This window comes from Gigantopelta aegis, chromosome 9 (genome assembly GCF_016097555.1).
Source record: "Gigantopelta aegis isolate Gae_Host chromosome 9, Gae_host_genome, whole genome shotgun sequence".
NCBI lineage: Eukaryota > Metazoa > Mollusca > Gastropoda > Neomphalida > Peltospiridae > Gigantopelta > Gigantopelta aegis.
Genome location: NC_054707.1, coordinates 59,771,842 through 59,786,264, shown reverse-complemented (window position 1 = coordinate 59,786,264; position 14,423 = coordinate 59,771,842). Strand labels below are relative to the sequence as shown.

The 14,423-nt window shown below is 34.5% G+C and overlaps 1 protein-coding gene across 1 annotated transcript in view; it reads left to right on the top strand.

Annotated features, from left to right (window-relative positions):
• The window catches only part of LOC121382358 (DNA mismatch repair protein Mlh1-like), a 273,672-nt gene that overhangs the window by 104,413 nt on the left and 154,836 nt on the right, over positions 1 to 14,423 (top strand). Inside the window, exon 9 of the mRNA XM_041511944.1 lies at positions 9,730 to 9,842. Coding sequence (XP_041367878.1) covers positions 9,730 to 9,842 — 113 coding nt within the window. The remainder of the gene's footprint in view (positions 1 to 9,729; positions 9,843 to 14,423) is intronic.

The window sequence follows — 14,423 nt, the reverse complement described above, 5'->3', positions numbered from 1 at the left end:
AGCTCCAACTGGCTGGTGTTAGATCCACATTGTGGAGCTAATTTTAATTAGATTGATGTTTTATGACCATACGCAATAAAATATTTTAATTTACTTAGCATAGAGAGAAATTAGTTTATATTATTTCGAAGGCATCAACACAGGATTTTAACTTTTCTAGTCATTGTATATTTTATAGACATTATATAATATTTGACACATACTGTAAAACGGGTATTATTCGCGGCAGTAAATTTTCGCGGTATCAAAAATGCAGGCAGTTCGCGGTTTTTAATTTTCGCGATGTTATGGTTTTTGTTTTTTTGTTTTTTGTTTGTTTGTTTTTTAAATTACTAACACCTACAAAACTATACTTTGGTACATAACATTAAATCGATACTAGAGTGGTGAACAGAGGTATACGTAATATTATCCTTTTCTGAGCGATTCCTCTAAGTGCTGCAGCCACATGTCCAGCGGCGACCACACTGTGTATACAATTAATGAAATTAATCCAGGATGTGGTTCAATCAAATCTCCAGAAAGTGTGAAATAAAGACAAACACTTGTACTAGTAATCTTGTTTTAATGTTTAAACACCGGTTGTTAAAAACGTCTCACCTCTTGTTTTTGTCACTTGTCGACGACGTTTTCCCGGAAGTTTACAAAACCATTTGTGTCCCTTATTTTGATTGGCCAATTAAAAATGGCTCATTATACTAATTTCTAAATGTTTATTCATAGCTTAACAATACCAGTAAGAATGTCTGTTCCAAAAATCAACTACATTTAGCGTTATGGCAGGTTCAGTTTTGCAGTGGTTAAAAAAAGCTCGGACAAACCTGAAATACATATAGTAGTTGAAAATGAATTAGTAGATAAAGGTCAAGCATTTTTCTTTAAATTAGAGTCCGTTCATATTATAACTAATTGGTTAGAAGAAGCGACCCCTTTATGTAAATGATGTAACATAAATATGCATAGTACTAATAAATATTGTTCACTGTAGTAGTTGAAATGTATGCACATTCATATTTTCTCGGCTAAAATATCTAGATATTACTATACTAATTGGAATAATTGTAACATTTCAGATGTTCCAATGATGGGGGATCTCTGGTCATTATAACAAAGTGATTACTGCTATAGTGTGTTTAAATAAAATATGTGTGTGTACATGATTATCATTGTACGAGCGCATTAGACAAACATTATACTTAATCACGCACCAGATCAATGCTGACGACGAATGCATTAAACTGTATTTAGATATTTTTTTACGCCTGATCTCATTGTACTTAATCGCATTCACTGTTATCATTATTAGAATATCAATTTATTAAAATTTTTAATCAACAATCTTTATTCAATGAACAAATTAAAATGTTTCAAAACATTGACAATCAGAACATGAAACTATACCTGAAAATGTGTCTTATTTTTTACCTACAGTTACCGCAATGTATTTGCAATTTATATATAATAAGACTAGTAGAGAAGTTCATTCCTGTACACGCATGCAGTATATCACCCATGTCAGCATAGTCCAGTGGATATATGATTGTTTGCCCTTAGTGGACCCATCGGCTTTTGTCTTACTTCAAACAGTGCCCAGGACTGGTACATTAAATTAAAGATTGTAGTATGTACTTTCCTGTCAATGAGGAAGTGCCTACAAATGATACCTAGTAGCTGTTTTCTTGGAGCAGCTACTATGCTGGTGACAATTTTACTTTTCCATTTTATAGGCCAAGTGTCGAAATACCTCACAGAGAGGACATATAAAAATATGTGCTTGCGTGCCATTAAATATTTCTTTCCCATCCATGCCAATATCCAACTAGTTAATAAACCTTAACGGCGCATATATATTAGGGTAGCCAGGATTTTATACTGGGGGTGGAGTGGGGATAGAGGGCACTGCTTTTACACATGTTATGGGGCGACATGCATTATAAAAGTTGGTATTGTGAAAAAAAGAGGTATATTTGAGAAGGCAAGGTCCTCTTGTGCCCAATCCCTGGCTACCCGGATACACCAGTGCATATCTGTGCAATTTAAAGTATATCAATCAATAGATTTTGGTTTGAACACAGTTATCTTTAGTAGTATTACTTGCATATTTAAAATATACTCAACAAAATGAATTAAAGACCAGTGTTAATCACAGATAACTTGTAAACATTGTTTCAGTAATATCTGATCCATGTTACATGCAAACATCTTGCACACAATGAGTTTTTTTGTGCATTTTTGTAAAACCTATGAAAATGCGTATTATGCTAGAAATCATTGCACATTGATTGTAAATATATTTGTCATTTTATTCTCTTTAAATTGCTGTTTAAATATTAAGTTAAAGAACATTTGTTTTAGAACATGTTAAAACTTAGACACTTTACAACGAATGGAAACTTTTAAGAAAAAAATGCCGAATATAGTTACTGGCCCTGTATTCATTTTGAATCGTTAAATTACTGTGTATCAAAATTCATTAAACGTATTAACTTATCTTAACTGTTGAATTAACATTATTAATTCAGTCAGTACCTCAACACTACAGATATGGTGCAGTTTACTCTGATAGCTTACATTTCGTGTTTAATTAGTGTAATAAATATATCTGTTATAACTGGTATGATAGCTTACATTTCATGTAATAATTAATGTAATAAATATATCTGTTATAACTGGTATGATAGCTTACATTTCATGTAATAATTAATGTAATAAATATATCTGTTAAAACTGGCATGATAGCTCATGTAATAATTAATGTTTTCAAGATTGGCTTTGCTTAACAAATAGTTTTTCTAAAGTTTTTAAGTGCTTCTAGCAACCTGCTACAATACCAGGGAACCTGATTCACCATCTCAGTGTAGGATAAGGTTACTGTGCACACAGCTGGAAACACCCATGACCCTTGCCAGTGTCTGCCATCCAGAGATAATTTGTTATTGTTTACAATTACTTCCTGCCTCCAGTACATTTTCAAAGTATTAACAACACAGGCCCAATTAGGTGTTTCAGAGCTGCTGTGAAATTGAACGTTTACAGTATGCCATGTGGACTCACTGCAAGATAACTTTATTCTTCACTTGAGATTTCACACAATTTGTCACATGCTGGGCTGTAAGAAACACTGTTTATAAAATAGCTTGCTCTGGCATGCTTGTTTGTATTCAAATTCCAGACGCCAGAATAAATTAAATATTTCTTCATCTATGATCTATTATTATTAGCAGACAAAACTTTTAAGTTTTATACTAACAAAAATAACTGCTAGCATCTAAAAGCTAAATGTTTAGCAAAAGTTAAGTTTCCGATTTTTAAGTTCATTCCAAAGTTTTCAGTGCAGTTTTCTCAGATTGAAGTGGGAAGGAGATAAGTGGTTCTGGCACTAACCCCTCGATATATGACTTTTATATTTGCCATGAGTTATATCCTTTGCCAAAATGGTGTAAGAAAAAATACTAATTTATATTAACTAAGACTGAATAGCATTTAAATAATTAATATGTTGCCATTATTATTTAAAAAAAACAGCAACACATACATTTACATATAAATATGTGTTTAAAATATTATTAAATATATTAATCAAGGCCACTGATTTTATATTGGGGGTGGGGGGTCAACCCACATTATATATGTATGTATGATTTTATAAAATTTAATACTTTAAAAAACAAAAAGGTTTGATTGGGGGTTTTGGCCCCGTGTGAAAATGTCCATCACTGTGGGTGTACTTTTTCTATTCCGCATGACAGCATATAGTGGAGTCTTATATTAATTATACTTGGTTCTTTCTTTACTGAAACAACCTCATCCCCGTTATTTTTGTCTAGGTACAGCTAAACTTAATTACGACATTCGATCATGACATTCCATTGCTGCATACCTTGTCTGACACCTAATAGCCGATTGTTATTTTTGTGCTGAGGTGTTGTTAAACATCCATTCATTCATTCCATTGCTGCAGGACATAGATATATTAGCACTGATATTTTGACCAGGATCCTGTGTCTGGCCACGTCATGTGATTTGTTTATATATTCTGACTGGAACACATGTATTTGATATTTTGTTTCGTAGACTGCTCACTTGGAGCAGAACAAAGTCTTTGAAATGTTTGACAGTATATCAAGAAGAAAAGTCTTCGAAACGAGGTCTCAGAAACAATTCTCTAGAACTTTGTAGATGTATCATGGTCGTATAGGTAATACTAAACCAAAACACTTTTGATAGAACAGTTAATATCACAAGTCCTGTGATTGGTGATAAATGTGAGTGTGGTTGTAAAAAAACATTAGCTTCATCTGGGCCAAAAATGTATGCAATTTTATTTCATCTAGTACTACAAGTAGCCTTGTGCTTTAAACATGTATGGGGTACCTGTAAAATAAAAAGTACTCAAATTTTGTGCGGAAGAAAGGTAGTCATAGACGCTACCCGTTATCTCTGAAATGAGCAGCTTGCATTACCCCCAATTTTTTCTGATTAACTAGAAGTATGAGGGGTGCTATTAGTTATATCTGTTGTATATATGTTCATTGATGAATGAATGAATGTTTAACAACACCCCAGCACAAAAATATACATCGGCTATTGTGGTTTGATATGCTGCAGGTAGCAGTTTTAGCCACATATGTTACTATTGTTGTCTATGGGATTTGATTTGGTGGTATACACCTAATTATCTTATCAAAACATTATGCTCAGGTATACAGGTCTTGTTGGCCTAACATAACTAGCTTTGTAAATATATAAACATTGTTACACTTGGTCTTCAACAGAGAAAATAATTTTGCTGCTGCCGCACCCTTGTTTTTAAGTGATAGAATAAAGAACAACAACTTTATGTATAGGGGAATGTCCAAGTAACTCTCCATTCCTGAAAAAATAATGGAGACGAGGGCCGCTAGGCCTATTATTTTTCAGGAATGGAGAGTTAAGAGGATATTCACCTACTTAAAATACACCAGTAAATAATATCTTTATGTCAATATATGTTAGTATGGAGTTTAACACCTGTGATTTTGGTGGGTTAATTAAGTAGGGTTTCATCTCTCCATTAATGAAAAATAATGGAGCGTTGAGACAATATTGTGACGTGACAGGTGTATTTTAATAATCACGAATGAATGCAGTATCATCAGTAGTTGTTCCAGTTAAACTGTTAATCCATCCCACCACATTGTATTTCATTTATTAATATGTGTGCTTCTCTCTCAGACTCGGGGCTGGACATAGCCCAGTGGTTGTTCCAGTTAAACTGTTAATCCATCCCACCACATTGTATTTCATTTATTAATATGTGTGCTTCTCTCTCAGACTCGGGGCTGGACATAGCCCAGTGGTTGTTCCAGTTAAACTGTTAATCCATCCCACCACATTGTATTTCATTTATTAATATGTGTGCTTCTCTCTCAGACTCGGGGCTGGACATAGCCCAGTGGTTGTTTCAGTTAAACTGTTAATCCATCCCACCACATTGTATTTCATTTATTAATATGTGTGCTTCTCTCTCAGACTCGGGGCTGGACATAGCCCAGTGGTTGTTTCAGTTAAACTGTTAATCCATCCCACCACATTGTATTTCATTTATTAATATGTGTGCTTCTCTCTCAGACTCGGGGCTGGACATAGCCCAGTGGTTGTTTCAGTTAAACTGTTAATCCATCCCACCACATTGTATTTCATTTATTAATATGTGTGCTTCTCTGTCAAACTCGGGGCTGGACGTAGCCCAGTGGTAAAGTGTACGCCTGATGCGCGGTCAGTCTAGGATCGATCCCCATCGGTGGGCCCATTAAGCTATTTCTGGTTCCAACCAGTGCATCACAACTACTATATCAAAGGCCATGGTATGCTATCCTGTGTGGGAAGGTGTATATAAAAAATATTTTGCTACTAATGGAAAAATGTAGCAGATTTCCTCTCTATAACTGTCAAAATTACCATATGTTTGACATCCAATAACCGATGATTAATAAATCAATGTGCTCTAGTGGTGTCATTAAACAAAACAAACTTCTTCGCTGTCAAACGCCTGCCATGTATGATGGGTATTCTTGTCAAAAAATTATATTGATCATATCATGCTAGCTATCATGCTGTGTCATTCTAATTGGAATCTTCAAACATAAATCACAAGGTGGTCGAATAACTGTCATTAAAGTTATATAATCTTTCATAAAGAGTATAGATCATTGATTACAATACTAATTAGATTGGGGGGGGGGGGGCATGGTTTGAAATGACATCTTTAATAACTGAGATGGAGTAGCATTATTTATTATCCATATGGTTCAACATAACTGACTTAATAATAATCATGTGAAGCACACACGTAATAACAAGTGTAATGACGTAATTTGGGGAAGCGACGTCATCACATGACGTTGCTTCTCCAGTCCTAGCTCAGACTGTGCATGTGAAATATGACGTCATTTTGTCATCTCCTTCTAGTTGTGGCTGAAACATTTTGAGTTGGGTCTTGTTATTCATAAAGAAAACAACAATAATAATATGGATAATAAAGAAATTATTACACTTGCGTGTGAGTCGTATTGATTTTACGAAACTCTTGTCAGGATTCATGTATTACCCTCGCTCTCGCTCGGGCAATACAAAAATCCTGACACTCGTTTCGTAAAATCCTGTACGACACACAAGTTCGTATAATAATCTCTATGTAGTAATAAGTCTTATGACAAAATATAAAAAAGTAGTATTGGGATATTGATAAAATAAATGAGGAAACAAATTACTCGCCAAAAATAGCAGCTGAAATTGGATATTAAAAAGTGTTATGACAGTTACATCATTCATAGGGTTTTTTTTAGTGGGGGGGGGGGGGGGGGGGCACAAAACATATTTTTTTACCTTTATTCATATAGATTGGAACAAAAAAAATTCCACTTTCATCCCTACTCGCACACACATACCCCTCAGTTCCTACAGGCTTAATAATTGTACACTTTTAAAGCCTAAATGTACCTTTCATTGAGCTATAGTGCCATCATGTAGTGCTACTATAAGGAGCAAAGCAAAAGTCAATTAATTACCACATACATTTAATAATAGTATGCATGATTATTGCACACTTTTGAGATTTTGATTGACAGCCAATAAACCCTCAAGCTATTGCACTTGGGACCTATTTGTGTTGATCAAGTTTTTGTTTAACAACACCACTAGAGCACATTGATTTGTTAATCATCGGCTATTAAATGTCAAACAGTTGATAATTCTGACATAGTCTTAGAGAAGAAACCTGCTACACTTTTCCATTAGTAGCAAGGGATCTTTTATATGTACCATCTCACAGACAGGATAACACATAACACGTCCATTGATATACCAGTTTTGGTGCATTGGCTGGAACAAGAAATACCCCGATAGGCCCACCGATCAATCCTAAACCAATGTTAATCAGGCAAGCCACTGGGCTACGTCCCACCCTTTGCCATTGATGAAGACATAAAACGTGTGCAATACCATGCATCAGTTTATTCAGTAACATTAGCATATATAATGTTAACAACAAATAAGTTTGAAAATCATACATATTTCCACTGTGTGTCTATAGATTATTGCATGAGCGAGAGTGGCATATGGAATTTATGAAACAGAACAGGTCAGGTCAGGTCGTAGGGTTTTATGTACACATTCAGAACAAGCTGTTGTAGCGCACACCTGTCATGGGCGCAGGTGCCGAGGGAACTGCTGGCGATGGCAAGTGCAAAGGAGCACCAGCAGCCCGACCGGGGTGGGTAGCATGTGGGGTTTATGAAACAAGCTTGTAATTATTTTATACCCCGGACAAGTGGCACTTAAGCAAGTCTTATCATTTATTTCTTACCTACAAACTGTAATTTATAACAAACGTTACATTTAATTGTAATTGCAACACAATCAATATTAATAATATTCACTGAGGTCAGTTACAAAGATGCTGTATTACACACACACACATAGTAAATAGTTCCCATTTATGTAACAATAAAACAGCCTAGTAGAATCATCATAACATTGAATCCTTCAGAGATTTAAAAGGGTCAAGTATTCCTCTCTTTTTTTTAATTTGGGTGGTGGTGGGGATTGATTCCCATTGGGCTATTTCTCGTTCCAGCCAGTGCATTACGACTGGTATATCAAAGGTATGTACTACCCTGTCTGTGGGATGGTGCATATAAAAGATCCCTTGCTGCTAATCCAAAAGAGTAGCCCACAATATTTGTGTGGCCCTTAACCATATGTTTGACACCATATAACTGTAAAAAAAAAATGTGTTGAGTGTGTCATTAAATAAAACATTTCTTTTTTTTTCCTCTTCCGTCCTCCCCCCATTTAAGATAACAGAACTACATGTAGTAACCATGACAGTCATGAAGATTATTGATAAATGATAGTGATACACATGGTTATAGTTATGGTTATAGTTAATCATATTCATATACATGTACATAAAATTATTTGACACCCAATAGCAAATGTGTACCAGGACGCGAACCGAGTACCTATCAGCATTAAGTGTGATGCATAAAAAATAATTCAACATCGAAGGCATATTGTTTATAGACATTGATTACAGTTATACACTCATCATTCTGTAGGTGATGCTACTGAAGGTGTTTAAGTCAGTTTATTATTGAAATTAATTGAAATGAGGGGATAGGGGTGGGGTGTAATTATGGTTTGGGGTTGTGTGGTTCCTGCATTGCAAATTTAAAGTTCTTTATGCTATGAATTTGTGTTGATGGTTGGCTTTATTATTTAATTAATTTATGTTATTTCTGGTTAAGAGTTTAATCAGTTTAGATTACAGAATACTCTAATGCATTTGATTAAAATAGCTGTACATTTATCCACAATACATTAACAATCTTGTGAAAAAAAAAGTAACATGCCCAGGTCAGAATTTAGTACCCCCACCCTGAATAGTTTCTGGTGATGACCTTCTGCATCTTTCCATGTCAGGTATACCTCAAAAATGGGCTTTGGAAGTTGGACTAGTGTGATGTTCTTTCTTCAAAGGCTGAAAATTATGTTTGTTATATTTATTTAATATACAGATGAGTGTTTTGACTTGTGCTGTTTAATTAACATTTCCACGGATATAATTATGAAGCAGCGATAAAATATATTGTATTTATATAATACACAAATGAGTTTTTTGTTACATTCCATTTAATTAATATTTTACTGGGCATAATTATGAAACAACCTTTTTAATTATATTTATAAACATTTCATTTAGTTTTGTCCCAAAAAATTTATTTTCATTTTATTTTTTATATATCATTATTTATTATTTAATAATTTAATAACACTTCATATTTAAAGAGCCTGAACCTTGAGTATAATGTAAAGAGGGTTAAGTATAATGTGAAGATGGTTGAGTATAATGTAAAGAGGGTTGAGAATAATGAAAAGATGGTTGAGTATAATGTAAAGAGAGTTGAGAATGTAAGAGACTTGAGTATAATGAAAAGAGGCTTGAGTATAATGTAAAGATGGTTGAGAAAGGTTTGAGAATAATGTAAAGAGGGTTGAGTATAATGTAAAGAGGGTTGAGTATAATGTAAAGAGGGTTGAGTATAATGTAAAGAGGGTTGAGAATAATGTCAAGAGGGTTGAGTATAATGTAAAGAGGGTTGAGAATAATGTAAAGAGGGTTGATTGAAGTGCAAATAAAATGAAAAAATAATATTTCTAATTAGAAAGTTAACATCATTATTTCAGAGAATTGCTGGAGGTGACACATGAAGACAGTCGACTTTCGTTCAAGATTCATGGTTTTGTCTCTAATGCCAACTACTCCATGAAAAAGAGTGTGTTTCTTCTCTTCATTAATCGTGAGTTTACTCTATGTTCATATTAGATGATTGACAATTTTAGGATGTTGTAAATCCTAAAATTAAAGTTAGTGATGGTTGACTGACTAAAATGCAAAAAGAAATTAATGTTTTTTGTGGGTTTTAAAAAAAACAAAAAAACTTGCCCTTTGTCTAGGAATAAACCCACCCCATGCTAAGCTTACAATGAGTTGTCTTAGTCCCCTGAGCTTCCGGTCAAATACGGTAGCAGAAGTGGTCGGGATCTTTGTAACAATTACATCTTGGGTCATAAATTGAATGTACATGGACTTTATCAAAACGAAACTTGATTATCGGGGCACACCTGCTCTTGTGTAAAAGCTTATAGAAAAGGTCTTGAATTAATATGAAGATCTTAGGAATATGTTCAGTGGTAGCGAACGTGTGGCTGAAGTTGGACCAGAACTAATTGTAAACATGACCATTTTCATGAAAAATGAAATCGGGGGAAAAAAAGTATTTGATAAAAAGTCACATCAGTAGAGTTTGCAAAAACATTGACTTGAGCATCTTTTTTGTCAGATTTAAATAACACGTGACACCCTGTTTGTTGCAGGTAGCATATATGGATATCATGCTTATATGTATATTTATCAGCACTCGGATTGCATACTTTTATCAACCCATGCTGATAAATTATGATATCACAAGACACTCGGGGAGTATTCTCTATATAGTGTCTTTGTGGATTGTTTTGTTAGCAATTTTTTATTTTTTATTGCATCCTGAAACTGGTGATCCTTTGCATTGTGTTAACAATGTAAAATGTACCCAGTGACAGATGTGTCAAAGGTCATGATATGTCAGGGTTCTCACGGACCCGGAGTCCCGAGTCCTTGATGCAGCGATCAAGGATGGGACACACCATATTGCATACACGTGCATCCCTGTGGACACAGTATATTTTTATTTTTATTTAACTTCAATAGTACCAGGGCTCGTGCTGTTGTTCGCCAAAGTCGCCAATTATGAAGAAAAAAAAAAAAAATTGCAAAAGAATTTTCGGTTTGGCAAAAAAAAATTGGAACGATTTTTTCCAAGTCGATTTTTAGAACCAAACACTTCTTCAACCAGTTTTGTTCTGTTGATCTGCCTCGTGGTGTAAATAAGTGCTATTTGCATGTCCGTGAGGCCAGTCTACTATTCAGTAGTGTACTGCCAGCTGCTTGTCGTAAAGTTAGAAAATGCGATTAAATAAAATTAAATACTGTTTAAGACATGTTGCATTGTTGATACTAAATGTTTGATTACTAGCGACAACAAGTAGTACATTTTATTAGTTGTGTTTTGTCGTACCAGTTTATGTTGTAAATCTAGGTCACGTGTTTGAGTTCATTTCCACGAAGTGGGTACATTGGTGAGGAATACATATTGTTTCTCACTTATTTACAATCATTATTAGTTTAACCTTTCTACGTTTACAGATTATATTTTATACATATTAAATGGCGAAATTATAATTCATATCTGCTATATCTACTGATATAATATAAACACCAATATGCTACATCCCTCCGCCCCTTGCACAGAAATACAACTCTCTCAAAACTGGCTTGAAACTGAATGAGCATTTTTCCACTTGAGAAACAGTCGCGAGCCAGTGTTTTGATAGCAATAACATATAAAGACGTTTCCTTTGTCTTTATTTTGGGTGACTGGCAATACTCTTGAGTTGGACACCCAAAACAATTATGAACAGTATTCAGTAATAAATCATGCAGGTAAGTTAGGAGGGTAGTTACAAAACAAGGTTATGGGGTAGGGTATGATCAAGAGTTACGCACTTTAAAATAAAAATCATATATATACATAGAAAAGTTATTAGAATGAAGTGTATCGGATGAATATATAAAAAGATAGAATTTCACAACTGTTTAACGTTGTGAAATTCTATCTTTATATATATATAATATATATATATATATATATATATATATATATATATATATATATATATATATATATATATATATAGTCAAACTTTGTTAACTCGAAGTTGAAGGGGACGACGAAATAGTTCGAGTTTCAGGGAGTTCGAGTTTTCGAAATTCGTACAGCAGACCCCAAAGTGAAACTGCATTGTAGTATTATCATTTCGTTGATATTGGAAGACACGTTTGCTGCTCCATCCCTGTCCCCAACACACAGATGTTAGCACATTCCTTCTGTGTATATGATAACTAACAAATAACAAATCAAATAGCACTAGGTTATGTACTTTTTTTCACATATAAAACATTCACAACAGTACAAAATAATTTATAGCTCTCAAATCACAAAGTACAAAGAGCAGAACTATCAGAAATTTTTTGTAATTAAAGATTGTTTGGCACACTTCCCATTTCTTTCTTTAAATTTATCAAGCCACCCTGTTGAAAGCCTTAAAATTTACACAGTCAAACATTTTTGCAAATTCTTCCGCTTTTGTAAGTAATACAGGGCCAGAAATGGGAAGCTTTTTATCTCTAGCATTTTTAAGCCATTTCAAAGTTGCGGCGTCTGCATCTTCAAACATTCCTGATCTCATGTTCTTACGTTTTGGCCCAAACTTTAAATAACCCTCTTGAATAGAAATTTTGTTTTTAACCCAGGTTGAAAGTGTACTTTGGGGGATACTAAAGTCAATAGCAATTAGTTTTTTTGTCTTTTTACCTGCCTCTACCTCCATTACCGCTTTGTACTTCGTCTCAATGTCTTTTACTGTTAATTTTCTCTTCACACCCTTTCTTTCTATCCCACCATTTCTGGGCCCTTCACCAGATTGCTTGGATGACAAGAAAGCATGACTATTAACCGATCTGGCTATTCCCCCATTGTCAGAATTTTTATCAAAGTTTCCGTACTCACCGAATACTGTTTTCTTTGATGTCAAGTGTGCAGACATACATAAATCAGTGTTTTCAGTGTGTTTTTTGGGAAGGGATTGTCAACTACTTATAAACAGAGAAGGCGTGGACACTGCAGTTTTAGTGATTATACAAGAGAACAACAGCTTTTGGATTGGTTTATAGCGGTCTGGGTGTGGGTCATCAGTGTCAGAAAGAATAAAGGATTAATTATGTATGTTAATTGTTGCTTTTGGAAGTCTTCAAATATCTTTTGGATATGAATAAATGGTTGTGGTAAATAATTTTAATATGCTAATTTGTGGGTCACTATAATAAAAATCATGGGCTAGGATTATTTGATCTTGGAGCAGCATGGCGCTTATCTAATAATCATACTCGTAGCGAAGTGGACGGGGAGACAAGATGACACCACAATTGAAGCATGCCAGCTTCGTTGTCTATATATATATGGCAATTAACAATCAACCATGATCAAAGGAAAGGGTGTTGAGGGCCTTGCACCTATTAGAGGTATGAACAATAATAATAATAATAAATTCTTTATTTAGGGAGGGTAACACAGTTAGCAAAAGCTAATCTTTCATGAGGCCCTCAGGTACAAACAATACAAAATTACAATACATACATTTATGAACAACTAGAAAATACATATATGGCAATAAACAATAAATATATGTACAAATGATATTATTTTAGAAAATGTTTCTGGAGTCTATATTTAAAAACAGCAGTATTTGTCTATGATCAGATAGCTTTAGGTATTTGATTCCAGAGTACTGGTCCAGAAATACCTGCGTACTGTTAAGTTTCAAAAGTTGTTACAACCAACAGTCTGTTGTCACACATGGCCAATTAAACCATAGCGGCAATTCATTTAAGGTGCTTACATAATGTCAAAGTGCTTACTTACACACCTAAGGAGTAGTGGCCCACTATGCTATATGCCTCTGGGGAAACCCCTGTGCAGTATTTGACAAATGTTTGAAAAAGTCATTAGCTCTCGCGGAAGCTTTGGCTAGTACTCTATGTATTATAGTAATACCAAAAATGCACTAGCCAGGACTTAGGGCAAATGGATTTGTTGATCGAATCCTGACCAAATATCAGATTAAAGATATGTTGGACACCTAATAGCCATATTTTGTGCTGGTAGACTATTGGCCCCCGAGGGCATCATTATCTCCATTGCAATTTCAGAATTTCTGAATACTAAATACCATACAAAACAGTTTGTAATCAAATTTGTCCAGATAAGATGTTGAATTGTCTTGATGCAATGTAAATTAGATGCCATTTTATAATTCTAGAAGTTAACACACATTTACTTGTTTTAAATTTTGTTATTGGGACCAAATACGCATAATATTTTTTTAATTCTATTGCAGATTGATCACAGAGGCTATTGCTTTGTTTTTAAAGTTACAGTCCTGGGATAGAAATTAATGGGTTCAGAGCGGGGTCCAAACGGGACCTAGGGGAAACCCTAAACTTTAAACTGTAAGACTACTTTCAAATGGAGTGTTTGACAATACACATTCCTAGCTACAGTTAACTGGGCTCCAGTTTTTGTTGAAGTCCAGTGCCTGGGCAGTTATGGTTGTGGACTCAAATACCCTGCTAGTCAGTGCAATAAGTTCAGTCCTGCCTCGGTGGTGTCGTGGTTAAGCCATCGGACATAAGGCTGGTAGGTACTGGGTTCACAACCCGGTAC